The sequence below is a fragment of the Mustela nigripes genome, chromosome 12, assembly GCF_022355385.1.
Source record: "Mustela nigripes isolate SB6536 chromosome 12, MUSNIG.SB6536, whole genome shotgun sequence".
Classification (NCBI taxonomy): Eukaryota; Metazoa; Chordata; class Mammalia; order Carnivora; family Mustelidae; genus Mustela; species Mustela nigripes.
Genome location: NC_081568.1, coordinates 105538922 through 105566196, shown reverse-complemented (window position 1 = coordinate 105566196; position 27275 = coordinate 105538922). Strand labels below are relative to the sequence as shown.

At 41.0% G+C, this 27275-nt stretch overlaps 2 protein-coding genes across 4 annotated transcripts in view; one reads left to right on the top strand and one right to left on the bottom strand.

The window, feature by feature from the left end:
* The window catches only part of ACOT12 (acyl-CoA thioesterase 12), a 49104-nt gene extending 32946 nt beyond the window's left edge, over window positions 1–16158 (top strand). The window contains exons 7-16 of one of the 2 annotated variants that reach the window (XM_059418166.1): window positions 244–363; window positions 1221–1371; window positions 2030–2085; window positions 2584–2647; window positions 4262–4345; window positions 9644–9777; window positions 11635–11763; window positions 12964–13090; window positions 13560–13712; window positions 14461–16158. In XM_059418166.1, coding sequence (XP_059274149.1) covers window positions 244–363; window positions 1221–1371; window positions 2030–2085; window positions 2584–2647; window positions 4262–4345; window positions 9644–9777; window positions 11635–11763; window positions 12964–13090; window positions 13560–13709 — 1015 coding nt within the window. In that variant the 3' untranslated portion in view covers window positions 13710–13712; window positions 14461–16158. Of the gene's footprint in view, window positions 1–243; window positions 364–1220; window positions 1372–2029; window positions 2086–2583; window positions 2648–4261; window positions 4346–9643; window positions 9778–11634; window positions 11764–12963; window positions 13091–13559; window positions 14108–14460 lie in introns of those variants that run through there. The other variant, XM_059418165.1, reaches the window with a different exon arrangement.
* A 97-nt stretch (window positions 16159–16255) lies between these two features.
* ZCCHC9 (zinc finger CCHC-type containing 9) lies at window positions 16256–26283 on the bottom strand. Of its 2 annotated transcripts, none has more exons than XM_059418170.1 (6): window positions 26174–26283; window positions 24616–25025; window positions 20806–20956; window positions 20492–20584; window positions 18273–18341; window positions 16256–16383 (listed from the first exon to the last, which is right to left on the bottom strand). In XM_059418170.1, the coding sequence occupies exons 2-6, from the start codon at window positions 24997–24999 to the stop codon at window positions 16340–16342; spliced, it is 741 nt and encodes a 246-aa protein (XP_059274153.1). In that variant the 5' UTR covers window positions 25000–25025; window positions 26174–26283; the 3' UTR covers window positions 16256–16339. The 2 variants fall into 2 exon arrangements, with proteins under 2 accessions (XP_059274153.1, XP_059274152.1); XM_059418169.1 differs by lacking the exon at window positions 16256–16383 and adding an exon at window positions 16421–17026.
* Window positions 26284–27275: the final 992 nt, after the last annotated feature.

Below are 27275 nucleotides of genomic sequence, written 5' to 3'. Positions count from 1 at the left end.
CAGGCTCTCTGCTCCGCAGGGAGCCTGCTTCCTCCTCTCTCTCTCTGCCTGCCTCTCTGCCTACTTGTGATCTCTGTCAAATAAATAAATAAAATCTTAAAAAAAAAGGAGAGTTAAAAGAGACATTTACTTAGAAAGCACATTGGATATTCGTCGATTGCATGTGTTAAGCAAATCAACAGCTCATAAAACTACTTCGAGAGTGAGCGCTGTCTCCTCTGTCTCTCGCCTTTCTTTCCTTAGCCGCCTCTGTCGAGCACACCCCCTTTTGAAGTCCGTGGACATGTTTAAATTCCGGGGACCATCTACTGTTGGAGATCGGCTTGTTTTCAATGCCATTGTCAACAATACATTTCAGACCTGGTAAAGTCTGTCTAATGTTCTTAGGTGGCTGTGAACAACTTGCACATGAATAATTTTTTATTTTTCTTTCTATCTGGAGGTGAGTGTAGGGACTCCTGCGAACTAACCATGTTCCTTCTAATTGTTTTGAAACCTCATTCAGCTGTCAACATCTATACACACTCATTTTCACCCTCTTTGCTACTTGGAGCCTCTTTGTACTTGATAAATTGTGGTGGGTTGTTTTTTGTCTCTTAATAAGGGTGACTCCCAGACGGCCCTGTATGGTCTTAGTATGTCCCTGTCATTATTAACTCTTCATTTCACTCTCGAAAGAGTCCCAGTGACTTCATAGTCAGCTGACTCATAATGGACCTGTTACTTATCACCAAGAAGTCCAAACCACTTCCCAGTTATTTTTATTATTCTTGATACACAAGGAAAATATTTAATTTGGTATTCTTTCTTTTAAAGTGTGGAAAAGAGTATCTGTGTTTCCTATCCAGTTTTAGTGTCTGATGCTTTTTAATGTAGAATAGTTGTTTCTAGGGGAGAAAACTTGACTGTGGTCTAGTTAACTCCCCACCACATCGCTTTACCAAAATATATTCATGAATGTGTATAAAGTCCTAACCGGCCTTTTTCCCACTTGATGGTGGGAAAGTAAAGCAGAAATGCTACCAGGGGCTACAACATCAGATCCGTTGGCCTGATGAAGAGGATTTTAACAGTTGCATAGATTTGCGATGGAGGAGAGAGAAAGCCCAAGGCCAGTCATTCTTTTTCTCACTTGGAAGAGAGTAGTGGTGGCGGTCTTGGGCAGAGGAGGCCTGGCTCTCTCGCGTTCTCTGCCCACGGCCCTGTGTCGCCCTCTGCAGTGTGGAAGTGGGAGTGCGTGTGGAAGCCTTTGACTGTCAGGAGTGGTCTGAGGGCCAAGGCCGGCACATCAACAGTGCTTTTCTCATTTACAATGCTGTCGATGATAAGGAAGAACTGGTCACATTTCCCAGAATCAAACCCATGTCAGAGGTCAGTTATTAGCACGTGAGTTTCAGTAATCAGATCCCTTCCTGGGCGGGGGAAGTGGTGGGTACAGAGCTCCACCCAGAATCCCCTCACACCAGTAATGCCTTTCAAGGCTATTCCTCTTTGGATATATATTTTTTTCTTTTCTACATCACAAAGTAAAATAGACTTTTTCTTTTCTTTCTTCTTCTTTTTCTTCCCCAAGTCACTCTTACCATTTGTTGGAATGACAGAGGCCCCGGAGACCTCACCTCTGCTCAGCCGCGGGCTGCTGTGGGCAGTATATCATCTTCAGGGTCGTACTTCTGACTTTCTTCTCCCGCTGCTTTACATCCGATTCTCTCTGCTGCCCCGCGCCCAGTGGAACTCTACCTTCTCCTTGGTGCCAACTCTCACCTTTTCTACAAACTCTGCAGTGAGACATAGGTGTCATTTTGGGAACAGAAATGAAAACAACCACCGCTTTAAAAAAGGAGAGAACAGGGCGGTCAAGATTGTGTTTTTACCCGCGCCCCTGCCCTTTGTGGGTGATGAGGACGGTTCACACAGAGACTGTGTGTGTCCCAGCTAGCCCTTTCAACGGAGTTAGGAGAGAGAGACTTAAGGACTACAGCACTAAAATATTAGAAATTTATTGATTTTCCTTTGTCTTTTATAAAAGGAAGATTTTAGACGGTATCGTGGAGCTATTGCACGCAAGAGAATTCGCCTCGGCAGGTAAGGTGCCGATGTAAGGATTTTATGCTATCATCTCTTATCTAACAAATTATATAACAAAGGGCTCCTCTTTGTTCCCACATAATGTCAAATGAGAAGGTCTGATGTTTCCTGGCTGGAGGCTAACTGTGACGGAAATTGTTCTTCCTGATGGTTCCACTATTAAAAGCAGCTTTTAAAACTGCCAATACAGGCCCAAGAAAGTGACACGGTTACTGTTGTGTGCTGCATGCATGGAAGAAAACTTATTTATTTATTTATTTTTAAAGATTTTATTTATTTGACAGACAGACATCACAAGTAGGCAGAGGGGGGAGGAGCAGGCTCCCTGCTGAGCAGAGAGCCCGATGCGGGGCTTGATCCCAGGACCCCGAGATCATGACCTGAGCCGAAGGCAGACGCTTAACCCACTGAGCCACCCAGGTGCCCCAGAAAACTTATTTATTATTAAACATTATTATTATAACATGTTACTTAACATTTTCATTTTTTTTCCAGAAAATATGTTACTTCCCACAAAGAAGAGGTGTCACTCTCTGTACACTGGGACATAAACAACCAGGTAACGGTGTTATTATTAGCAGCTCTTTGTGTAAGAATCAAGTCATTATAAAATGGAAGATGGCATCATTATAAAAATGACAGATCCCATGTTTAACTGATTCAGGTTGTGCCTGCACAGGTTAGAGGAAAAGGAGCATTATATCAACCAGTCCTTTCAAAATGAAACAAAACCAATCAGTAAGCAGTTTCCAAAGCACAGACCCTGAAGGCTCTGTCATGGGATGCATTCAGGCAGCGTGACCATGGGATCTGACTTCTCAGTGATTTGTGCTGAATGACATGCCTTCCAGCTTGCATTTTTATCATACAAAAACAAAGTATTGGGCATTTTTAAAGTTTTTTTTAATAGTTTTTTAAAAAATATTTTATTTATTTATTTGACAGACAGAGATCACAAGTAGGCAGAGAGGCAGGCAGAGAGAGAGGAGGAAGCAGGCTCCCCACTGAGCAGAGAGCCCAATGAGGGGCTTGATCCCAGGACCCTGAGATCATGATCTGAGCCGAAGGCAGAGGCTTAACCCACTGAGCCACCCAGGCGCCCCATTGGGCATTTTTAAAGTTTTTGACCATAAAATAGAAAGGGAAATACAAATTTACTGATTACATTGTTAGGTCCATAATCAAAGGAGCAAGACTGATACAAAGAGGTCAAGCAAAGCTTTATACTGCACCAAGCACTGAAAATCAAATGGACTGGCCAGGGCCATCTCTTGCAAAGAGGCGACTTCTCTCTGCCTTACAGACTAGCTTTTAAGGGCAAAGGCCATGTGGTTGGGCCTGGCCACACACAGGTGACCAATGATATTGTAACAATTTACACTATAGTAGATATTTGAACTAGCCATTCACCTTGGGCAGAATTGGCGCCCAAAATGCACCCAAAGGGCGGGGCCCATACTCCTTAGTAGCTAGGGAGACAGTATGGGCCCCCACTGATTGGATACCTCCACCTGGCCTGACCCACTCTTGTATTTGGGCTTTGTTACCTGGGACTGGTTTCCCAGACTTGCTTTTAAGTAAGTTCCCTGGGGTGGGGGGAGCGCAGGGTCAGTTTAAGTTTTACTGCATAAACAACAAAGTCATTATTTAACCGGATGGAATTGCTCTGGCTAAATAGGCCCTTACAACATGTTGATTCCAAGTCATATTGAAAGGTAATGTTGTCTTTCCTGTGGACACCCATTGATGTGATGGACACTAATTTGCAAAGCATGCAGGCCTCGTGTTATTTTGTCTGAATTCTGAATTAAGAGTTGGGAGACAGAAATTATGTTACCTATAGCTTAGTTCTAAGCTCAGCATTACCACTTTGGCTCTAACATTTCCTATTTTCAAAGAAGAAGCTATTTGATCACCTGATGCCTGGGTGGCTCAGTCGGTTAAGCGTCAGCCTTTGGCTCAGGTCATGATCCCAGGGTCCTGGGATCAAGTCCTGCATCGGACTCCCTGCTCAGCAGGGAAGTCTGCTCCTCCCTCTGCCTGCTGTGCTATCTCTCTCTGACAAATAAATAAAATAAAATAAAATAAAATAAAATAAAATAAAATAAAAAGAAACTCTTTGATCCCATATCTGTGGGTTGAACTCTCAGCTTTTACAATATTTGTATTTTAGGGAACCCTGAGTAATGCCAATGTGGAGGCTCTCAAGAATCTGGCAGCCAGAAGTGGTTGGGAGGTTACCAGTGTGGTGGAAAAGGTAGGAGGCATCCGGGTATACACACAGCCCGCTGTCCCTCACAAATGAGAGTGGTCATGGTGGTGGTATTTCTGCTGCTCCTGCTGCTGCTTCTAAGAAGGTAAAAAAACTTTTCTGGGAGACTTTTTCTACAAGCCAAGTATCTTTCCAGATCTGTCTCTAGTCCTCCATGCTGGTGGACTTGGGGTCCTTTGGTGCGCCCCACACATTCCTACCTCTGATCTTAGTCTCATACTCCACTTCTCTCTCCTTCTCCTCGCCATCAACCTCCATCCTAACTGGTCTTTAAGCCCCAGGACAAAATGCTTCTGCATGAAGCCTCTTCTGTCACCCCTGACTGCAGAACTCCCCTGGTAGGAACCCTCTTAGCACTTAACTTCTTCAGAGTCAATGTGTCAATTAATTACTCACCGTCTGGTGGCATTGCGTCCACAGCTATGCTGAACTGATGTCGAGGTCTTACATAGCAATTTAACTTTCTATTCATGGTCTTTCCCCCTACCTAGATGATGAGTTTCATAAGAAAGAAGCCTCGTCTTGACTTCTTAGCACTTTTTTCCATTGCTTTGCAGATCATCAAACCTAAATGCACATGTATTATTTTGGTTCTGATTTTATCAAATTTCAGAGGTATGTTAGGAGACCGTGGCAGGTGGTGCCCATACTAACTAGACTATAAGGTCACCAGCATAGATAGTCCCAGATCGCAGCAGCCCCAGATCACACCTGGGAGGGGCTCAGTCACGCCAGCTCTCTATGCTCACATCCGGGTGTACTGGTTTTTTCAGTGAAGCAACAGCCTCTACAATGGGGTGACCATAGGTCCTAATTTCCTGGGACAGTCCTGGTTGTCCCATCTTAATTAGTGATTGGTCCACCATCATCATCATCATCATCCAATTAGTGATTGGTCCAATCATGATTACTAATAAAGCCTCCATGCCCCAGTTTGGACAACAAATGACATGGTCACTTACCTTAAAATTGAAGTAAACTCAGGTACGACTTCACTGATTCTTTTCAACTCTGACCTCTTGCCAGTGTTTTGTTCTGGGTTGTTGGCTTTTATTATGTCTTTGTCTTCACTTCTGAGTCCTTTCAAGATCTTCCTTTACCCTCTTTGGATCCACTTCTGTTTCCATGCATGCCTAATTCAGTGATGCAAAAACATAGGCTTCGTGTTATAAAATGCTCTTTTTCTCTTTATCCCACATAAAAGATGCTTCAAGACTTTGTTTTCTTTTACTAGTATGAAATCTGCTTCTTGCTTCTAAGAATTCTAATCTTCTTGCTGGCTTCTAAGCAACATTGGAAAGGGCAAACATGCATCTGGAATGAAGGAAGACAGCATGTTTTGTAAAGCCATATAATATATAAAAACTTCAGGGGCGCCTGGGTGGCTCAGTGGTTTAAGCCTCTGCCTTCAACTCAGGTCATGATCTCAGGGTCCTGGGATCGAGCCCCACATCGGGCTCTCTGCTCAGCGGGGAGCCTGCTTCCCCCTCTCTCTCTGCCTGCCTCTCTGCCTACTTGTGATCTCTCTCTGTCTATCAAATAAATAAATAAAAAAGAAAAAAGAAAAAAAATATATAAAAACTTCAGTTCTAAAAAGAAAAACAAAAAAAACTTCAGTTCTTTGGGAGTTTGAGGCCAAAATAAACCTAAACCAAAAAAAAAAAAAAAAAAAAAAAATGCTGTGTTTGTTAGTGTCTAAGAAGAGCCATCAATATTCTTAATTTTTGGACAGATACTTATTAGGAGGTATAATATAATTAAAGCAACATTCTTATATCATTTCTGTTGAACTTGAAGCCCTCCAGTTCTTTAGATTATATTTATGATAAAACTTGGATTTTTTCCAGTTCTAGGCTATCCTCTTCTCTCTTACTTTTTAAAACTTTTACATTGTTTTGATTTTAAAATACAGCTCTCTTTTTTCTATCATCTTTTCATTGAATAATTCTTACGCTGTCTGTTGTGAATCATACTAATTCCAGGTTTTAAAATCCACACTTATTGTTGGGCAACTCTCTCAGGTCCCCTCCCTCCTGTGGAACTTTGTACTATTTTGCTATCGCTCAATACATCTTGCTTTGCTGCCCACCAAAAAAAAAAAAAAAAGAAAAGAAAAGAAAAAAGAAAAAAAAATCTATACTTGTTAAATGTCAAAAGTCTATGATTTCTGGCATTTGTAATTAAATTGGGTAATACTTATTCCTGTAATTCATATTTCTAGGTACAGTGATAGAATTGATAGTAATAATGCAAGGGACAAAAGTAATACAGGGAGCACCCTCACCCTAAAGGAGCTTGTAGACTATTTTGGCAACATCACACATACCCACGCAACAGCAGAAAAAGGATTTTCAGGTAGCTTATGAACAAGTGAGCATTGGTAGTACTTAAATCATTAAGATCATCTCTTAGCCCAAAGTAAAGCAAGACAGATATTTAGAGAGAATTTTGGAGAGAGGCTGATTCTTTCCTCCTTGCAGATAGCTTATGTAGATGCTGGAGGGTGGAAGGGGCTGTCCGGGAAGTAAGCAGCTCCAGCCAGATCCTCAGGGTAGGAATCAGCATGGGTAGGAGACGACTTGACAGAGTGATGATGATGAAAGCCAGAATGGCAAGGACTGCTTGAAAACTTCTCCACGGAACAAAACCCAGCACAGGAAACAGACCAGAGGACACTCTTCTCACTGAAGCTGGGGAACAGCTGGCCCCAGAGCCCCAGCTGTCCAGTTCTTTTCCCCTGAGCCCTTGGGGTCATTCCCCAGGCACCTCCTAGGAAGGTTAGTCTCCCCTCCCCACCCTCTGTATAAAATGATTTTGTCCTCCTTCCCATAATATTGTCGCAATAACAACAGAGAGTGTAAAACAGATAGTATGAAATTCTAAGATGAGATCCTTTTCAGCTGTTTGTAGAAGATATCCAAATCCATTAAACAGAATCTTATTAGAATGAAAAAACAGTATCATTATGAATTGTTAGAAATTGAAAGCTTACTCATTTTAAGCTTCATTTCATAGAATAAAATTCGCCAGACACCAAGTGATAAAAATGTTTGAGTTGGTTACAGATGGAATTTAACCTGTGTTCTTCTGAGCGTGAAAGAGAACATGTTCTCTTGAAGAGTTGGTCTTGGAGAATTTTTTTTCACTCAGCGGAAGTTGGCTTTTCTAAAATACTAGGGTTTAAAGAGATCAGCACCGACGTCCACTGTCCTTGTCAGCTTTGTCCACATCAGTGCTGCTGATTCTCACTGCACAGCGATGAGGAGGACTTTCTGCTACGTTCACCTTATGGGAGAAGGATTGAGATCCGGTTCACTCGTCCAATGACGTCCTTGGTGCTGGATAGGTTTAGTGAGCTCTGTGAAGACAGAGGTTAATGGTGGCTACTCAGTTTGGGGTTCACTGTGGCTTCAGGAAGCAGGAAACGTTGTGTCTACAACCCGGGGAGCAGCTTCCCGGGACAATGCTGTGACAGTTTCCTCGGGCTGCTGTAACAGTACCACAAACCAAGTGGCTTAAACCACAGAGAGGTATTATCCGTAGTCACGGAAGCTGGATGTCTGAGATCAAGGTGTTGGTAGGCTTGATTCTTCTTGAAGTGGGAAAGGCTGTGCTAGGCCTCTCCTCTTGCTGCTGCTGCTTTGCAGGCAATCTCTGTCGGACCTTGGCTTGTCAATGTGTCATCTGATTTCTGCCTTCATCTTCATATGGGGTCCTCCCAGGGTGCACGCCTGCCCCCAGATTTCCTTTTCATCAGAATATTAGTCGTTCCTGGATTGGGGCCCACCCTCCTACACTTTAACCTCATCTTAACTAATCACACCTGCAGTGACCCTCTTTCCAAATAAGGTCACATTCTGAAGTACACAGAGACCTGAAACATAGGAATTTGAGGAGCCCCACTTCGGCCCTTAGTGAGTGCTCAGCCCTAGATTCCATCCCTCTCCACCCTGACTCCATTAGTGTAGAGCATGGCTGCCCAAAGGCCTAAATTGGACAGAAGGTAAGGAATTCACCCAGGCCACCTGCCCTTACCTCCTCTGAGACTACAGGGCCCCAGACTTAGGGTCACATGGCCTCCAAGTTCTGAGAAGACGACTTCCTTCAGGATTTACACCAGGGAGCCTCCTTTTACTCCTGCCTGTAAAGGTAGGCATGGCTGTGCTAGGGGTAAGAGTCTGCCACCAGCTGAGCCCCATTCATGGCTTTCTGTTTGATACATGTCCACGGCCCAGGACATGTCCTCCTTTGTGTGCTTAGTTTAAAGACAGTCTTGGCACAGAGGTCAATTGGGAAGGTAGAATAGTGTAAAAAGATAGCCACTCCTTTTCTTTCTAGGCTGCCTTTAGTCAATTTCTTATTTCTTCATTCTCCTCTTGAAAATGTTTATGTTTAAATAAAGGTTTTCTCCCTCACAGCCTGACTTGTCCATCTGCTTGATTCCTGCAGTGAAGTCTTAACCCTCTGTTTGTTTGTCTTCTCACAGCTTGTTGCCATGGGGATGATTATAAGATGGCACATTTCAGCACGAACTTCAAAGCACCCTGAAAGAGATGGAGGAAATGGGCAGGATAGAAATGTGTTCCTAGCTGAGCACATATCTCTGATTATTAGCAAAAGTGCAATAGCAGGAGAGTTTGGAGTAATAGGGGATAGGTTACTGTTTATGTCAAATGGCTCCCAAGACAGGCGTCCTCTTATCTAAGGAGTAACAACATTAGAAACCCAGGAACTGGCCTCTCAGGAGGATGGGCCCTTGTGATTTGCAAATGAAAGAACGCTTTGTGCTGAAGTAGCATGGTGCTTCAGCAACCCTTTTGGAAGGTTGAGTTGGTTCTGGAGGCGGTGGCTTGCTTCCTGGGTCCCCTTGGCATGCTTGACATCTTAGGAAAGTGTCTGAGGTCCTGGAGGGAGGTGAAGCACTGACTTGCCTATCAGCCTAATGCTGTTTCTCTGATGTTGCTGGGTAGAAGCAGGGAAACATCACAAAGAGATAAAAAGAGAACGGCTTACATTTTTTAATTTTTCAAGAGAGACCTTGTTGCACAATAATTAAATAACCCAAATCTCATATTATTTAGAGGACGCAGAGGATAACGTCCTGGTCCAAGTTCTAGACACCCAAGCGTTTGAGGTAACATTACCAGCGTCTGGCTGCATTAGCTATTCAGGTGTCAAGATGCCTTAGATGGTACAATCAATGTATGACTCTGTGTGGTTTTTAAAGTCGAAATATCCATTTTTCTCTTGTAATTCATTTTTTTGCTTGTTATTATCTTTTAGATAAAAATATATACCCTGGAAGAGCATGACATTTTATCTGTTTGGGTTGAAAAGCACGTGGAAAGACCAGCACATGTGGCTTATCATCTCCTGTCTGACTTTACCAAGAGACCTTTGTGGGACCCCCATTATGTGTAAGAATTATTTAAAATATTTTCTTCAATGACATCATGTAAAGGGCGGCCTCCATATTGCAATCCATCTCCATTGCCCGACATAGGACCCATTGTTTATAAGTTAAAGAGTATATTTTAAAAACTTGCACTGCACTGAAAACTGCATCCCATGCTACTGAGAAAAAAACAAAAATTATTTTAGTCTTTTATTTATCATTTCTATTGAGTTGACATGCTTTATCCACATCTGGTGTCATCCTACCGACAACGCCACGCTTGGTATTATTTCCACTTAACAAGAGAAAGGTTCTGGGGCTTGCCAAGATTGCTTTCCTAAGCAACTGAACCCGTATTGGAACCCAGATCCATCAGGCTCTGAATTGCACACCCTTGTACTTTAATATACAGTTTTGTTGCTCTCGAGGAAGTGTTTGTCAAAATTGTCCTTCCCCACCTCCCTCTCTTGGTATTTCATGAGGGGTTCCTCCTTCTTTTGGTGAAGTAGCGTTCCCTGGTGAGAAGCTGAGGGGCAGCTGGATGATACTGAAGTCAGAGGCATTCTTTCCTGCTTTTCCTGTCTGATCAGGGCCCGCTCCTATCAGCCTACATCTCTTCCTGCTGTTACTTCCTGACTCCTGCAACCCAATCCAGTCTCGGCCATTCTCACCTCTTTCCTGGAGTATACAGGCTGTGCACCTTGCGGCCTGCACCAGCTGGGTCTGACTGCACTCAAGCCATGCCCCTTCCTCCTCCGAGGAGTCCCAGCTCCGGGGCCATGGCACCTGGGCCCTCACTGGGCGTCTTGCTGAAGGAGGGGATCGGTGAGATGGGCTTCCTGTTATATCAAGCATTACCATTTACTTCCTAATCTTGATGAGATAGAGGCTCATCTTTAAAATGGCTAAACTTGGGGGCCCAGGTGGCTCAGTCGTTTGAGTGTCAGCCTTTGAGGTTCAGGTCGTGATCTTGGAGTCCCAGGATGGAGTCCCCCATCAGGCTCCCTGTTCGGTGGGAAGTCTGCTTCTCCCTCTGACCCTCTTCCCCCTCCTCAATCTCTCTCTCTCTCTCTCTCAGATAAATAAATAAAATATTTTTAAAAAATGGCTAAACTTGATTATGATTGATACCTTGCATTAGACAATTTTTTAAAAGATTTTATTTATTTATTTGACACACAGACAGAGATCACAAGAGGCAGAGAGGCAGGCAGAGAGAGAGGAGGAAGCAGGCTCCCCGCCGAGCAGAGAGCCCGATGTGGGGCTGGATCCCAGGACTCTGGGATCATGACCTGAGCTGAAGGCAGAGGCTTTAACCCACTGAGCCACCCAGGCACCCCTGGGTTTTATTTAATCCTCACCACAACCCCATCGTTATTATGTATATTTTACAAATGAAAACACAAATAAAGTGACTTGCCTAACATAACGTAGATAGGAAGTGTACATTTGGGACTCAAAGACAGGTTGTTTGACTCTGAACTTTGTGCTCTTTCCAGGATACCATATTCCTTTATCTAACAAGTCCTTCTTTGCTGACTGTCCATGTAAATCGTTACTCTTCAGATGTTATTATCATTCACAAATAATTTTGTGGAAAACAACTATAAATGCCTTTCTCCAAAGTGTGGAGGGCAGTGACCTTAGAATCACATGGCCACCATTCTCTCCATCACATGCATAAGTATTCCTGCAGACCAAACAGCTTTCTAAAGACAGACTTTGAGAAATAATGCCGGCTTTGGCAGGATGGTTATGTGAACAGAAGAGTGAATGAAGGCCTCAGTAATGGAGTTCTGCAAACAAACAGAAGAAGTGAATGCCTTATTCATAGCAGGTGGGAAAGTGTAGCCTTTCTTTCATTGTTGTATTTACACAGGTCCTGTGAAGTGATAGATTGGGTGAGCGAAGCTGATCAGATATATCATATCACTTGTCCTATAGTGAATGGTGACAAGCCCAAAGACTTGGTAGTGCTTGTATCACGGAGAAAGCCTCTCAAAGATGGGTGAGTATGAGCAACGCAAGTGCTGTAGTGATGTTTTGTAGAAGAGAGTAGAATGAAAAAGTTGATATGAAAATAAGGAAGGCAATATTGGCATTTCTGGTCTTGAATGAGGTTCATCTGAATTTCTTCTAGATGAACATTTAGTTATTTTTAAAAGGCATTTATTAAATGCCACCTGTGTGCAAAGCACTGTGCACGATTCCTGAAGAAGTCCCTTTTCCTTTTCCTATGCACACGTCACATTGATAGTTAGCAAACCTTTAGAATATTCCATTATCAGTAAAAATGCAGTGACTGCCAAATAAAACATCAGGAGCGGTTTAGAATTTACAAAGACTCAATTATGCTAGACATTTAAAAGACCTGGCTGCCAGCTAGGGCTGTTCACTAGAGTGCTTGTTCCTGACTTCTCTGTGGGCATTGGACTTCTCTGGGCATGGTGTCTATGTTCTAAGAAGTATCCTAAGAATTCAAAGAAATAAGTAGTAGAAGCTTCTCAGATATTTAAGGGCTACACTTGGAACTGGCCGGCATAATTTCCAATGTCAAAGCTGGCCTGTGGAAATAAATCACACACATGTGTGCATAGGAACACACATGGATGTTCATTGTAATATCACTATATTTATTTATTTGACAAAAGGTAGAGAAATAAACTGAAGGTCCGTCTTATAAATTAGGGTAGAGCCATACTGCAGAGTACTATGCCATCATTAAAAAGGTTGAAGCAGCTATAGAGGCACTGATTCAGAAATAACTCCAAAGATTTACTGGTAGGCAAAAAATCAGATTATAGGCTGATATTTATAAAATGCATTTATGCAAAAATCTGTACATGCATTTGCTAATGTCAGTGTTATATATTTATAAAAAGTTGTGAAGGGATACACAGCAAAATGTTAACATTTGTTAAGGGTGGTCCTTACAACCCATTAGGGCATAACAAAACATGCTTAGAACTTGACTCCAGCCTTGTGGAGTTGTGCAAAGTTTAACTAATACAACACCTATGGCCCTTATTACCCTTCCCTACACTTGAAGGTAGCCATAGAGAATGTATGTGTGGAGCCCTCATCTAGGAGAGGGGTCTCCATAGTTGCACTTCTACTTATATAAGTGGAATTCACTGCAGGAATTTGTTTTCGAACAACTATCCTTCATTTCTCACAATAACTTAGAGAATGTCCTTTCATTTTTCAGTGACAGTTACATGGTGGCAGTGAAATCCGTTATTCTACCATCAGTCCCACCTTCTCCACAGTACATCAGAAGTGAAATCATCTGTGCGGGATTTCTCATCCATGCAATCGACAGCAGTTCCTGTACCGTAAGTTTGATGAAACATCTGCACCTTAATTTGCTCCTACAGATACAGAGAAATCTTTTACCCACATTTCCTAGTTAAGTGTAATTCTGTAATGTGTGTCCACATCAGGAGAATCCTGAGGTCATCCTTTTAGTTCCATTCCAGAACATCCCCAGAAAATCAGGACCATAGACTCCCCTATACCAACTGGATTCAGATCCCTGCTTGACTCCCTTTCTTGGAGTGCCTGGGTGACTCTGTGGGTTAAGTATCTGCCTACTGCTCAGGTAATGATCCCAGGGCCCTAGGATGGAGTCCCTTATCAGGCTCCTTATTCAGCAGAGACTGCTTTTCCTTCTCCATCTGCCTGCCACTCCCACTGCTTGTGCACTATCAAATAAATAAAACCTTTAAAAAAAACCCCAAAACTTTTTTTGGAAAAGTCTCAGTCAATATACAATTAAAATAATGTATTTTCTTTTTGAGACAGGTGTCATACTTCAACCAGATTTCTGCTAGCATCTCTCCTTACTTTGCTGGAAATCTTGGTGGCTGGTCAAAATCCATTGAAGAAACAGCAGCCTCTTGTATACAATTCTTAGAGAATGCTACTGAGGATGGATTGATAAACATATTTTAAATGGTAAACTTTCAATTACCTGTAATTTTATTTCCCACCTTTAATTCCAAGTACACTTAGCCCTGAAAACTGGCAAGATTTGGGGCCACAAAATAATTTAATTTTGGCTTAAGCAAAACGCAGTAAGGGGTTAAAAAATAAAATTGGTCTCAGGTCAAATACCAGTGATTTGGATTGTATTATTAGAAGAGTTTTAACACTGTTTTAGATCATCTGTGGCTTTCCTCCCTTCTGGGGGCACGGGCAGTGGAAATGGCCCATATGCAATTTTGTATGGACCATATAATGGTACAAATATAGTTTAAAATGATCATAAGCATTTTTACGTTACAGAGAAACATGTGTTCTGTTTAAAATTTTATAAAATTTTAAAATAAAAAATGGTAAGTTGGCTAGTTGATTAATAGTGTGGGACTATTCTATATATGGCAGATATCTGTACATCACGAGCATCTGACAAGATGTATTACATGTTTTAGAGCTTTAAATTAGGAAGACATTAAAACATAATGGAATTCAATCAATTTCAGTAATAGGAACTACTTTACTAGTGTCATTTCACATATATTCAAGGTGGCTGACCAATTTAGTATCTATTGCTATATATACACACAAAAAGTACCTGCAAAATGTGATATCACAGAGAAAGAGGGTATTAACCGAGCTTTTCTTTCGTAACCATTATACTAGCACTTTATTCCCCAGACTTCAAGATTCATTATTCTACTCTGTGATTTGTCTTAACTCCTAGGACAAACCAGCACATGTCAAGTTGGCCTCCTCTACAGGACAACATTTAAGAGTTGAAGGACTTCTTCATGAGAGTTTAGAGCGTTAAGAAATTAGGTACATCCTGCCATCCGTAGGTCAAATCTCTACCTCTGCTTCCCCTGCCTACCCCTACCCCAGCCCATCTACTTCCCGAACCTAGGTCTGGTGGTTATTTTTATTCTATGTCAGCAGGCTTTCATTTACACGAACTTTGGACTGTGCTTCAATTTTATGAATTAACATTGACATACAGTAAGAAGAGTGGATATGCAGGTTTAAATGACTATACAGATCAGAAGTAGATTTTTGAGAATATTTTTAGATTTTAAAAAAGGCAAAAAAATTAGCAATAAAGGGGTTACATTACACTAAAATTTTGTATGGTAAAATTTCAAACCTCTCCTGTAACGGAGATGCTTCTAACTTCTGCCTATCGGAGGTCTTTGAATTTATATTTTTTTGGAAAATTACTGCAATAATGATTTGAGGTGTTGGTGAAACATCCAAGGAGGAAATGTAATCAGGGATATTAGGACAGATGGATTTAGGACTCAGCCTTGGAAAAGTGAAAGATAAGCTTGTAAGAGGTGGCATTTCCAGAGGATTGATGGAAGAATGCTAATGACGAAGTCCTAGGGGATGCAACAGAAAATATTTTTTTAAAGATTTAATTTATTTATTTGACACAGAGAGAGAGATAGTGAGAAAGCACAAGCAGGGGTCGTGGCAGGCAGGCAGGGAGAGGGAGGGGGGAAGCAGGCTCCCTGCTGAGCAAAGAGCCCTATGTGGGGCTTGATCCCAGGACCCTGAGATCATGACCTGAGCCGAAGGTAGACACTTAACCGACTGAGCCACCCAGGCGCCCCTCAACAGAATATTTTTAAAATGTAATAAAATATTTCGTATATTATTTTTCTGATACACTGGTATGTCAAATACGTATTTTCCCCTCAAGTCTCCTCTCCATCCTAAAGCTGCATTAGAATGCATGTGACCTTGTTTGACTTCATCACAACCACAATCCCAAGTACCTAAAAGAGTACCAGAAACACAGCAGGAACTGGAGAAAGATGCAGTGCATAAATAAAGTTAATGTTTGCCTTCCTCACTTGAGGAGGCTTTTGACTCTCCAGAGTCTTTGGCACCTCATAGGACAGGTGAAATAAATCTGGGTGTGTTTGGACTAAATGTCTAAGACAGTACTGCTGCCCTCTTCCAGCTGCACGACTTGGGTGATTTCTTTTAAAAGGCACTCCTTTCTGGGAGGCTGAGCTATATTCTATCCTGTTTTCCTCTCATCAAAAATAAAACAACAGCTCCTATTAAAACTAGCACTGTTGAGGTATGCAGACATTAAAATAGAGAAAAGTGTTTCTTTTCTTATTTGGTAAATATTTTGCTTTTGAAGCATCAGTGAATAATCACAGCTGTTTCCTTTAGTTACAAATGTATCCAATCAGGTAAAATTCCAAATGAAACACACAATCCACTGGAGTCATTCCATTAAACAGTACAATGGGAGCCATAAGCCTTGTGAAATATATGTATTAAGTATGCATGTATTCATCAAATCAAAGAAGCTAATGGGTCTCTGATTAGTGTTCTAACTCTGTTACGGTGAAAGTTGCATTCTCACCTGGACGCATCTAAAACATGTGAACAAAACGCTGTTAAGAGTAATATACAGTCTGTTAAGTGACATCATTCTGGCCGAATACCCAAAACTAAATTTCGGCTGGAATTTCTCTCTTGAAAAATCAAGGACAAAGAAGAGCTGCTGTTAAGTATTCTTCTATTTTACCTCAATAATTTGTACTTCTTTATGTCAAAACTAAAATAAATATTAACCAAAATTAATCTTACCTAGACTTCACAAAAGATGGTATTTCCAAAGGGTTTGTACCTGGACATAAAGAAAGAATGGCTAGTACAATCCAGAATCAGGTATTCAGAAAAAAAGTAAATAGCAAATGAATTTTTATTATTTTAAAAATATAGTGGATTTTGTGGCAATTAATAAATTCATAATAAGGTGGTATTTTGAACAAAGAAAACAATCTAACTAAAAATTCAATTCTAAATGCCAAGCAGTAAAACTTTATGTAGGGGTGGTTCACATTAACACATAGTTTTTAAGAAAAAGATGATTGTTACAATCAAGCATACAACCACTTAGTTATACCTAAGTTCTGTTAAAAATGTTCTTTTAGAGAATCCAATTCTAACGTCTTCTACTTCTCCAGTGATTTTCTCCAGTGATAAAAGAACTCTTTAATGGACAGCACTCAGGAAACTATGCAACCATTCCCTGATCATACTGGTATCTACAACACAGGTCTCCAAGGGAGCCCAGATCCAATTTGCGAAGTAGGCCCAGTTCAGAATGTTTAACAATGAGGTGGTAACTAATGACAGTACTAATCATTATCAGAAATTAACAACTTTAGGCATCTTTGTCTTGGGTTTTTGTGGTTTAGGTACATCCAAAATTTCTTCATAGTCGGCGCTCATTCCCTTTGCCAAGCGACCAACCGTGACCATTCGATCTGTCAAGGAATGGAAGTTAGAATGTAAGAAAAATGGTAATCAAGTACATCCCTGTAGTTTGGAACTGGCTGAGCAAAGGAACTAGTTTTGACATGAATAATCACAAGGAGGGAAGACTCCATCACTAAGGAGAGTGAGCATTCTGTAATTGATTATAACCCTTGATTTCAGAGTACCGCAGGCAATTTCTCATCCCAATTAGGGAAATGCAGCAACTGCTTTGCAATGCACAAATTGATGAGAAAGCTCTTTCATTCTTTCCCAGAGTTCATCATTATAGATTCAATGAATTCCAAGAATCTGTAAACAGTATGACTTATGAAGCATCGGTTTTAAATGCACAAGATTCCACCTGTGAAATTATACAACATCTGCTTGTCAGTCTTGTCATTCGGGAAATGGCAACCCTCCCAGGAGGGAGAATTCAAATTCCACTTCCATCATTTCAGTCCTCCTGCCTACAATGTAGTAAAGACTGTCTTCTTCTAGACAAGACCGTAAACAAGAACTCTGGGTTTTCAAAGGGAAATGTTCAGGTAGGAATAAGAATGAGCAGATTTTGTGTAGTACTGTCACTATTTGAGACAAAAAGAAATGTGCTTTTTCCCTAAGAAGTAGGGAAGTAGTTCTTTCTTCCATTCAAGATTATCATCATTCCAATCCAGGTAAACTAATACAATAATCATTTCCACTTCCCTCACATACATATAGTGAACATTTTTGAAGTTTTGATGACCAACAGCAGTATTTCATTAGAAAGAAAATACAACTGGCCTGATGATGTGTACCTAACAAAATTTTAGTATTTTTGGCTGTTTTTGCAATCAGCTCTGAATCCTTCAGATATAGATGAAGCAAACCATTTGTGAGAATGCTCAATCATTAAAATATTGAGTGATTTTCATATTTTTTTATTTCCTCTTAGTGAATCAGTATTTTTCTGTTGGTGACAGAATTGGCTTTATTATTAAATTCATTAGTTGGCAGTTAAAAATGTGTATAAGTAAGATGCTTTGTAAGATGAGGGTCCTCTAGGGCTTAGTGGTCACCGTTTCCCACCTGACAGTACCAGCTACTAGTGCTCAGTTACGAATGCATCTACTCCTGACAGAGAAATGACTAGACTGTCATTGCAGCAAGAAACCGGGTTGTCTTAAAATTAGTGGTACCTCAGTACCAACAAAATTCAGCAAAAACACAGAATAATAACATCGAGCCTTCTAAATAGAGGCCCATAGATCTCACCTGAATTCTGACTCTCAGGGCAATCTTTCTTAAAATGGTCCACAGAGCCACAGAGTCTACAGCAACCACCTATTAAAAGAACAAAGTCACTGAAAACTTCTCATACTTACAAGGGACTGTAATGTCTCAAAGCACTTTTCATATCTTATTTGGTCCTCACAGCCTTGTCAGTGCACAGGGAGGTGGAAACAGGAATACAGGTAGGTGCCACCATTCCTGATAATAAGTCCACTCTCTGTCCTTTTGATCCCACAGAGCCCTAAACTGTACCTATCCACTAGTTCTTGCACCTGGCCTTCAGGAGAGAAGAGGGACAGAGGGGAGAGAGATAATGGAAGAAGGTACTTGTGCTCTGGAGTGTCCAAGAGCCACTGCACAGATCATTAACTGTGGTTACATAGGCAAAGATTTGTGAACTGTTGAACCTGTAAGCAAAAGTCGTGTCCAGATGCATTTTGTCGAGGAGGATGTCCATATTTCTTATCAAATGATTAATGACCCCAAAAAGATTAGGAGCCATTGCTCACCTGTACAGGTCAGATGGGGGTGATCAGTTACAAAAGGAACCAAATTCACTTTTGTTTTAGTGCCTTCTATCTGTCAGGCACCCTAACCCTAATAAAAATGCCTGTCTGCCTACTTTAAGCAACATTCCAGGACTGTGAATTACCACACATGTAGTTTCTAAAATTAATCTTTCCCTTAAAGGTCAAACACTATCACTTAATGGTCAAGCATTATCATGACATGCTTATATTGTGAAGTGACTTACCCAGAAATGTGACATTATAAGATGTAAACCTGGCTGAATTCTCACTTCTCTGTGATCCCTTCTTTCCTTGGATGCACTTTTAAAAAACATCTACTCATTTTGCATAACCATCCAAAGCCATCTTTATCATCAGTCATGTCATCTGACCTGTGTCATAAGTTTAAAACTGAAAGGCTCCTATGGGCCTTTTCCAGGGCTAGATTCTTTACTGTTATAGGTGCCAAAGTGAAATGGGAGAGGGACCCTGAACAATCTATTTTAATTTTCAAAGCTCTTCAGTACCATAATTCAATCAATACCATAATTCATCAAATCTAAGACACTGAATATAAGCTATATCATTATTTTACAAACCTCTCAGGGGGAAAAAAAAAAATCCCTGCCAATTACATGGCACTCACCATTGGTAAGATACATTCTGAGTTCAGAGACATTAAAATGTGAGAAAATGTACATCTTAGAACCAAGGAAATATAGTTTTTCATCTCCATTTAACAGGCAAGGAAACTGAACTGAGAGAAATAACAGAACTCAGCCAAAGTCCCACTAGTGAGTGGTGGTAATAGAGCTATAACCCATCAGTTTGATTTGAATGCTGTGCCTTTTCACTGGACTTCTCCCATGCAACCCAGGACATGTCATACAAGAGGTATCTGGAACCTGATGGCATCAGTTAGCACATAAGCACCTTACTCATAGTAACAGAAAATTTCCTTCTTAAAGCTTCGGACATCACAGACTTTAAGGAGCTTAAGATGTTAGTTGAGCTAAAGATGAGAGCGGTACATGATCCCACGCTAGACGATTACCCAAGGAAAGCATTCAGAAATAAAGATTACTATACATATTGAAAAGTGTCTACCAGCCCATCTATCCAAAATGGTATGCTAGCCTGTTATTAAATCCAGAACACTATTTTTTAAAGTCTTATATTAGCTTGAGATATACCCCCTTTGCTTCTGTTGTGTTTAAAAGTAGGTATTTATAACAGACTCTCACAAATAATGCTGAAACAAGCAAAAAGTTTAAAATATATACTTTAGCTTTTTGTCTTGATTAATATGTCATATTACACATAAAGTCCGGTACATAGAATAGAGTTTGATAAAAACTGAAGTTCGCGGGGCGCGGCCGGAAAGGGGGCCGCCCCCTCGCCCGTCACGCAACGCACGTTCATGGGGAACCTGGTGCTAAACCATTCGTAGACGACCTGCTTCTGGGTCGGGGTTTCGTACGTAGCAGAGCAGCTCCCTCGCTGCGACACAAGGGTTTGATAAAGAAAAGAGAAACGAGAGACAAAAAACAAAAAACAAAAACAAAAACTGAAGTTCTTAAGGTTTTGTTTTCTGTCCAAGAATTGATTCAAGAGCTAATTAAGACTCGACGTTAAATCACAACTCTGCATTCTAATTCACCTTTTCTGACATATAAGGGTAATGGTACTCACCATCAGCATAGAGTCCTTTGGGATTATCAGGACAAGATCTGGATAGATGCCCCATTTCCCCACAAACAAAGCATTTTGCAAAAGGAAATTCACCTGTAAGGATCAACATTTTCTGTTAAGTTGGCTAAGTACAGAACAAGTCATATAATTCATATTATTTTAAATAATCTGGGGAAAAAACCCTTATTTTTTATACAGCTTAAAATTTAATCTCAATTTCAAAATAATAAGTGACACGTTCATGACAAACGCTGTCCCCCAAAATCCCACTTCTGACATTTACCACACTAAAAATCAATAGAAAGAAAACACACCAAGAGCTGGGTCTACTTTGGCTTTGCACTTGGTTATTTCATGCTCTGTGGACCCACACCGGTAACATATTCCAGTTCCCATATCTTGATTCTCAAGGGCAGCTGGGCAATCTGCAATCCCATGGCCAGGTTTTCTACAATGGAAACATACCTGGGAAAACAAAATGTGAGTTTCCACATTACAAAACTACACTGGCTTTATTAATTCTTGAATTCAAAAATATCTTTAAAATGTCTTTCACTTGTTATCTAGCTCTTTTTAAAAAAATCTCAATGTTTTATCTGTAGAAAAAAGTTGTTCCATACATTCCTAAACAATAAACGTCATTTCCAGGAGAGGGTCTCAGTACTTCTGAAAACCATCTATTCATAAATCCATCAATCTCAGACACAAAGTTAAAAATGGTTTCATAGAAACTACTTAAATGAATTAAGCAAATATGGACTATTAACTTCATTAAGGAGATGTCTTTTCTAGAAAAACTGAGTTTTCTGTGAAAAATAGAAAATGACCATAAAAATTATCAGGAATAATTCATACTAGTACTTACAAAGTTCATATAATTGAATACATTTGAGTCAAATGATGCCATTTAAATTATGATTCAAATTATATTTCCTACCAAAAAACTTATCTTATACTTTTCATAACTTTAATGCATATTCTTTAATACTCAGAATTAGGTGTTTCATTTTTAGAGTATGTACACAATACATTTTTTTAAGATACTAATTTTTTTGACAGAGAAAGAGATAGCGAGAGCAGGAACACAAGCAGGGGGAATGGGAGAGAGAGATGCAGGCTACCCTCTGAGCAGGGAGTCCAGTATGGGGCTCAATCCCAGGACCCGGGATGACCTGAGCTGAAGGCAGGCACTTAACGACAGCCACCCAGGCGCCCCTACACAATACATTTTAAAAGAATAATTATAACATGAAATATCTGGCTCCAACATAACACTAAATAATTATTTGGTTGCTTTACATACTACCTACTGATGTGGAGAATAGTTTTTGCTGTAATGAATAAGAACAGTAGTCATAATCAAATATGGTGGATACTCAAAAATATGTAAACTGTTTTATATAAACTGAAAAAAGGTGTGTGTGTGTGTGTGTGTATTTCTTGGACAACAAATGGTTTATTTTTTCAAAAACTTTTTTGAAAAAAGGGGCGCCTGGGTGGCTCAGTCACTTAAGTGGCTGCCTTTGGCTCAGGTCATGATCCTGGGGGCCTGGGCTCCTGGGCTCCCCCTCACTGATCCTGCATTGGGCTCCCTGGCTCGGTGGGGAGCCTGCTTCTCCTTCTTCCTCTGCCTGTCACTCTGCCTACTCATGCTCTCTCTCCTTTTGTCAAATAAGTAAATAAAATCTTAAAAAAAATTTTTTACCAATTTTTTTTTAAATAAGCACAGGATTTTTAAAAAGCAAATTAAACAGGCAGATAAAAGATACAATATATTGCAACTATGTCCTCATTTTTTCCATTTCATAACATACTGGAAGAGAATGAACCCCTTTAAGTCTTCACTAACTTTTACATTTAGTATGAGGTGGTCCAAACAAAGAAAATGCAGTTTTATACAGGTTCAGGAAAAGCTAATGGCTAAAAACTAGATCACCATAATAAGAAGAGCAGAAGTCCTCTAGTAACATGACAGTTCACTGATTAGGTTTTTACCTTTTTTTTTTTTTTTTTTTTTGTTTTTTTTTTTTTTTTTTGCAGAGAGACAGAGAGCACGAGGTGGGGGTGGTGCAGAGGGAGAGGGGCAAACAGACTCTCTGCTGAGCATGGCACCCTACACGGAGCTGGAAGCAGGGCTCAATCCCAGGACCTTGTGATCATGACCTCAGTGGGTCAGATGCTTAACCAGCTGAGCCACCCAGGCACCCCAGGTTTTCACCTTTAAAACCCAACAGTCACTAAATGCAAATTTCTTTTTATTTTTTTTTCAAATGAAAATTTCTTGAATGATCCTAAATTTAACATAGATGGGACTATCGACAGTGAACATCATAAATTATCTTAATTTATTAGCAATTAAGAACTGATGCTCAGACTGAACAAACTACATACTTTTAAAATATATGCTTTAATAGAAAGCATTTATTTTTTTCTTGAAAACCAATGTCTTTCTCCCTTAATTACAAATATAAAACTTCTCTTAAAAGGTCACAATATGGGGGTGCCTGGGTGGCTCAGTGGGTTAAAACCTCTGCCTTCGGGTCAGGTCATGATCCCAGTGTTCCTGGGATCGAGCCCCGCGTCGGGCTCTCTGCTCAGAAGGAAGCCTACTTTCTGTCCTCTCTCTCTCTGCCTGCCTCTCTGCCTACTTGTGATCTCTGTCAAATAAATAAAATCTTTAAAAAAAAGTCAATATAAATGTTTCGAATACTATGCAATTCATCATACTGCCTCTGTCAATGAAATTATCTTTAAGTTACATTACCTTTAAGTTAAATTAGTTTGATAAAAAATTTTTTAGATTGTATTTATTTAGAGAGAGAGAACACACGCAAACAAGGGGAGACACAGAGGGAGAGGGACAGACTCCTCAGTGAGTGTAGAGCCTGACATAGGGCTTGATCTCATGACCTTGAGGTTGTGACCTGAGCCCAAATCAGGTCAGGTGCTTAATCAACTGAGCCACCCAGGCATCCCAATTAAAATATTTTAAAATAATGGTACAATTTAAATAAAGCTATCCTGATCCAAATAAAAATGATTACATTTTCTATCCATATTTATTCATAAGGAATGTTTGATTAGCATTACCTCTAAATAATTATCTGCAACTATATATAAAACTAATCCTGCAAATAAAAATGAAGGTGTGGGGCACCTGGGTGGCTCAGTGGGTTAAGCCGCTGCCTTCAGCTCAGGACATAATCTCGGGGACCCAGGATGGAGCCCTGCATCTGGCTCTCTGCTCAGCGGGGAGCCTGCTTCCTCCTCTCTGCCTGCCTCTCTGCCTACTTGTGATCTCTCTATGTCAAATAAAAAAAAAAAAAGGAAGGTGTAAATTGATAACAAATACTGATTTTTATGTAGTATCTTACTAGAAGACTTGGAAAATTCACTTAGAGAAGGGAAAGAATTATATGAAGTATTTCATTTCCTACGTCTGACAGTTTAAAAATCCAAGGGTGGGCAAAAGAAATCAACGTGCAGCCCCCAACATTCCTCTGAGTAGTATGGAGAAGGGATGGAGCAATGACTAGGAACAAACTCAAAGGATCTTAACTCATTACTCTGCTCTGTTACTAACTAGTGTGATTCTTATTAGATCTCATTCCTGCGCCTCAGTTGTTCATGCATAAAGACAAAAAACATCCTTTCCAATTAAAGGGAACCACACATATTTAACCTGTTGCACTTAACCCTCCACCTTACTTTTTTTTTTTTTTTTTTTTTTTTAAATGCCTGTTTGAAAAGAAGCTACTGGAAGGCAGGAATAAGAACATAGGTTTTGAAGTCAGACAAGCTCTGGGTTTGAATTTCATCTCCGCTACTATACTAGCTATGTGGCTGTCAGCACTTTTTTACACCTGCCTATACATCAGTGTTTTCTCCGCATATGAGACTAATGCTACTATCTTTATAGTGTTGTTGTGATAATTAATCACATCATGTACCCAGCATACAGGAAGTGCTAAAATAGTCCTAATGTTATTACTAGCCCTCAAAAAGATGCTTTATAAATCTAGTATGTAAGAGCATCAGATTCTGTTAGAATATACATGTGTGAGTATATGAATAATAGTTCTGACCTATATAAAGTAGTATTGCAGTTAAAGTAATGATCTTACCATTGCATTCTTCTTTGCTGCTTGTCTTTTTAGTCTTCTTCCTTCCCGTCGACTATCCTTCTTTAAAGCTACTGCAATTTCTTCCCTTACCTCCTCACTGTCTGTTGCTATCATCTCTCCATTATGAACTATCTGTGAGTTTTGTCTTAGGTATTCCATGAATCCATTTACATCTTCATTTAAGTACTCCTTTTTCTTTTTGTTCTTTTTGTGTTTTGCTTGGGGAGCATCATTTTTAACAGAGAGCCTTTTGGCTTCAAGTTGTTTATTCTTTGGTAGATTTTGGCTTTCTCCCTGGAAGGACCCCTTCTTCATGTCCTCCCATGATGTTGCAGCCAAAGGTCTCTTGTTATGAGTGGTAGTTACTCGGGCCCACCTGGTCATGATTTCATCAGCGGTACTTTATCAAGCTTTAAGACAAGCATGGATGTTAGTAACCATTAAAAAAAAAAAAAAAAACACTAAAGATCCACAGTGTATCACATTATGCCCATAAGTTAAAGCCTTGATTATTTAAACACTTCATTTAGATATCTGTATATTTAATTTTATAATATGTGGCACAGATATGCCTATAAAATAAATCGACCCTTACCAAAAGAGCTATCACACCGGTAAAACAAACAAAAAACCCAACACGTATATAAATGCTTAAAACTGTAAAACATTTGATGAAGTAACCAAGTTACCAAGTTACTTTGTAAAATTTGAATCACAAAGTAATACAGTGAGTGAAGTGACTCTTCCCAAATTCTGCAGTTTTCCTGGCTGTTTCCTATCTCTAAGTCCCAAGGCCACTCTCATCCCACCTTCTCGCTGAGTCAGTTCAGTGCAAACAATCTGCATAGCAAATTAAGTACACAGAAATGCTGTTCTTTTGGCGCAAAGTTTGTCATTACAACCCTTCCCGCAGATTGATACGTAACATATACAAAGAGGTTTTTTTATGGTCACGTGAGGATGCTGGGTCTTCTAGCTCCTCAGACTATAAACCACTTCGAGCCCAGTGGTTTCCAATCCTTTTCAATTACTGAGCCGCGCCCCTTTGGGGGCGGCATCCCGTGTACCAAACAGGGTTAAAAACCTCAAGTCTCGTGGTTAGAAACCTCCCAGAAACACACGCTGAAGGGCGGAGCCAACCAGTCCGCGAGACGCTACACACACACTGCTCACTGCAGCTCCTGCGACTGTCACGGTAGGGACTGGAGCTGTCCTAGAGGTGCATTATCCCTCCTATGAGGACAAGGAAAGGGGGAAGCTCTGAGTGTCAAGATGTAGTTGGGGGAGCCCACTGGACACCGGGTCCCGGTAGGGCTGGATGCGCCAGCCCAGGCGGCTAGCACCCGACCGCTGAGAGCCGTCCCCGCGACGGCGGCGCCCTGGGCGGGCCTCGGATCCCGGCACTCCAGCCCCATCTGCCGTTGAGAGCTGTGGGGGGCCCAGCAGTCAGTCTCTGCGCCTTTCCGCCGGGTCCCTGGGAGCGAACGGGAGAAATACGCTGCACCTGCCGGAGGGGTTCCCAGGGTCCTATCTCGCTCAGCCGCGCGCAACTACTTACCGCGCACGAATCCTTCAGGGCAGCTGAGTTAGCCAGCCAGAGAAGCCCGCCCCCGGCGACTGAGTCGGCACTCGGGACCGGAAATACGTCCCCGAGAGTGCGTCACTTCCGGCAGGCTAAGGTGGGGCGGGGCACGTGTGCTAGTTTAGAGTTGCTCTCTGGGCGGGTGCGTGCGGCTGAGTAAAAATTTATGGAGCGCCTAGAGTTTGAGGGGTGCGGCGGTGCACCACGGGGACACAAAGATGAAGAGTGCTTAATCCGTGCTGTCCGGAACCCGCAGCTCAGTAGAAGAGCTGCACGGCAGCATGGGGGTGTGGGAAGGACTGGAGAAGGTGACCTTTGAACTGTACATTTAAAATCGTTTGGGGCGGTAATGAGTTAAGGGCTTTCCAGGTAGTAGTGGGTCATTCTCCTAGAAATTAAAAAAAAAAAAAAAAAAAAAAAGACATTTAGGGCCCAATTGAGCGGAGAGCGGTGCCTCGTGGTCATCCTGCCTAATGCTAGTTAAGTCTTCAACTGAAAACGCTTTGTGGCCAAAGAAGTTCTCTTTTTAAGAGGAAAACCCTAGCTTGTTAATTCATTATCTCAAATCTTTTTCAAACAGCAACCCCCACCGGTTGTACTTCGTGAGGACAATGGCATTGTCACATCACTTAGTTCACCAACTTCGCTCCTTCCCTACCTATCATCATGGTCGATCCATCTTGCCCCTTAACTACCTTTCCACTTTATCTCCACTGCCACCTCCCTTGGAACACTGGCAGCTACTTTTTACGCCACTCCCTCACCCATTTCCATTTCTTAGCAAAGTGAATTTTTGGAGGTGTAAATCAGGGGTGCCTGGGTAGGTGCCATTGTAAAGTGCCGACTCTTGGCTTCTGCTCAGGTCAAGATCTCAAGAGTCCTGGGATCCAGTCCTGAGCCCTGTCTGCCTCTCTTCTCCTTCAGCTCCTGCTCTCTCTCTTTCCCTCACTCTGCCTCTCAGGTCAATAAGTAAATCTTAAATTTTTTTTTTTTTTTTTTTTTTTTTTTTTTTACTCTTCTGCCTTAATCCCTTCCATAGTTTCCCATTGCTTTTTTTCTTCTCTCTCTCTCTGTCTCT

Excerpts from the sequence above, each read along its gene's own strand:
- ZCCHC9 (XM_059418169.1), bottom strand. The coding sequence starts at position 24,999 with ATGACCAGGTGGGCCCGAGTAACTACCACTCATAACAAGAGACCTTTG. Across the intron at positions 20,957-24,615 it reads CAGCAAAGAAGAATGCAATG|GTATGTTTCCATTGTAGAAA; the intron begins GTAAGATCATTA and ends TTGTTTTCCCAG. Across the intron at positions 17,027-18,272 it reads CCCTGAGAGTCAGAATTCAG|ATCGAATGGTCACGGTTGGT; the intron begins GTGAGATCTATG and ends ATTCCTTGACAG.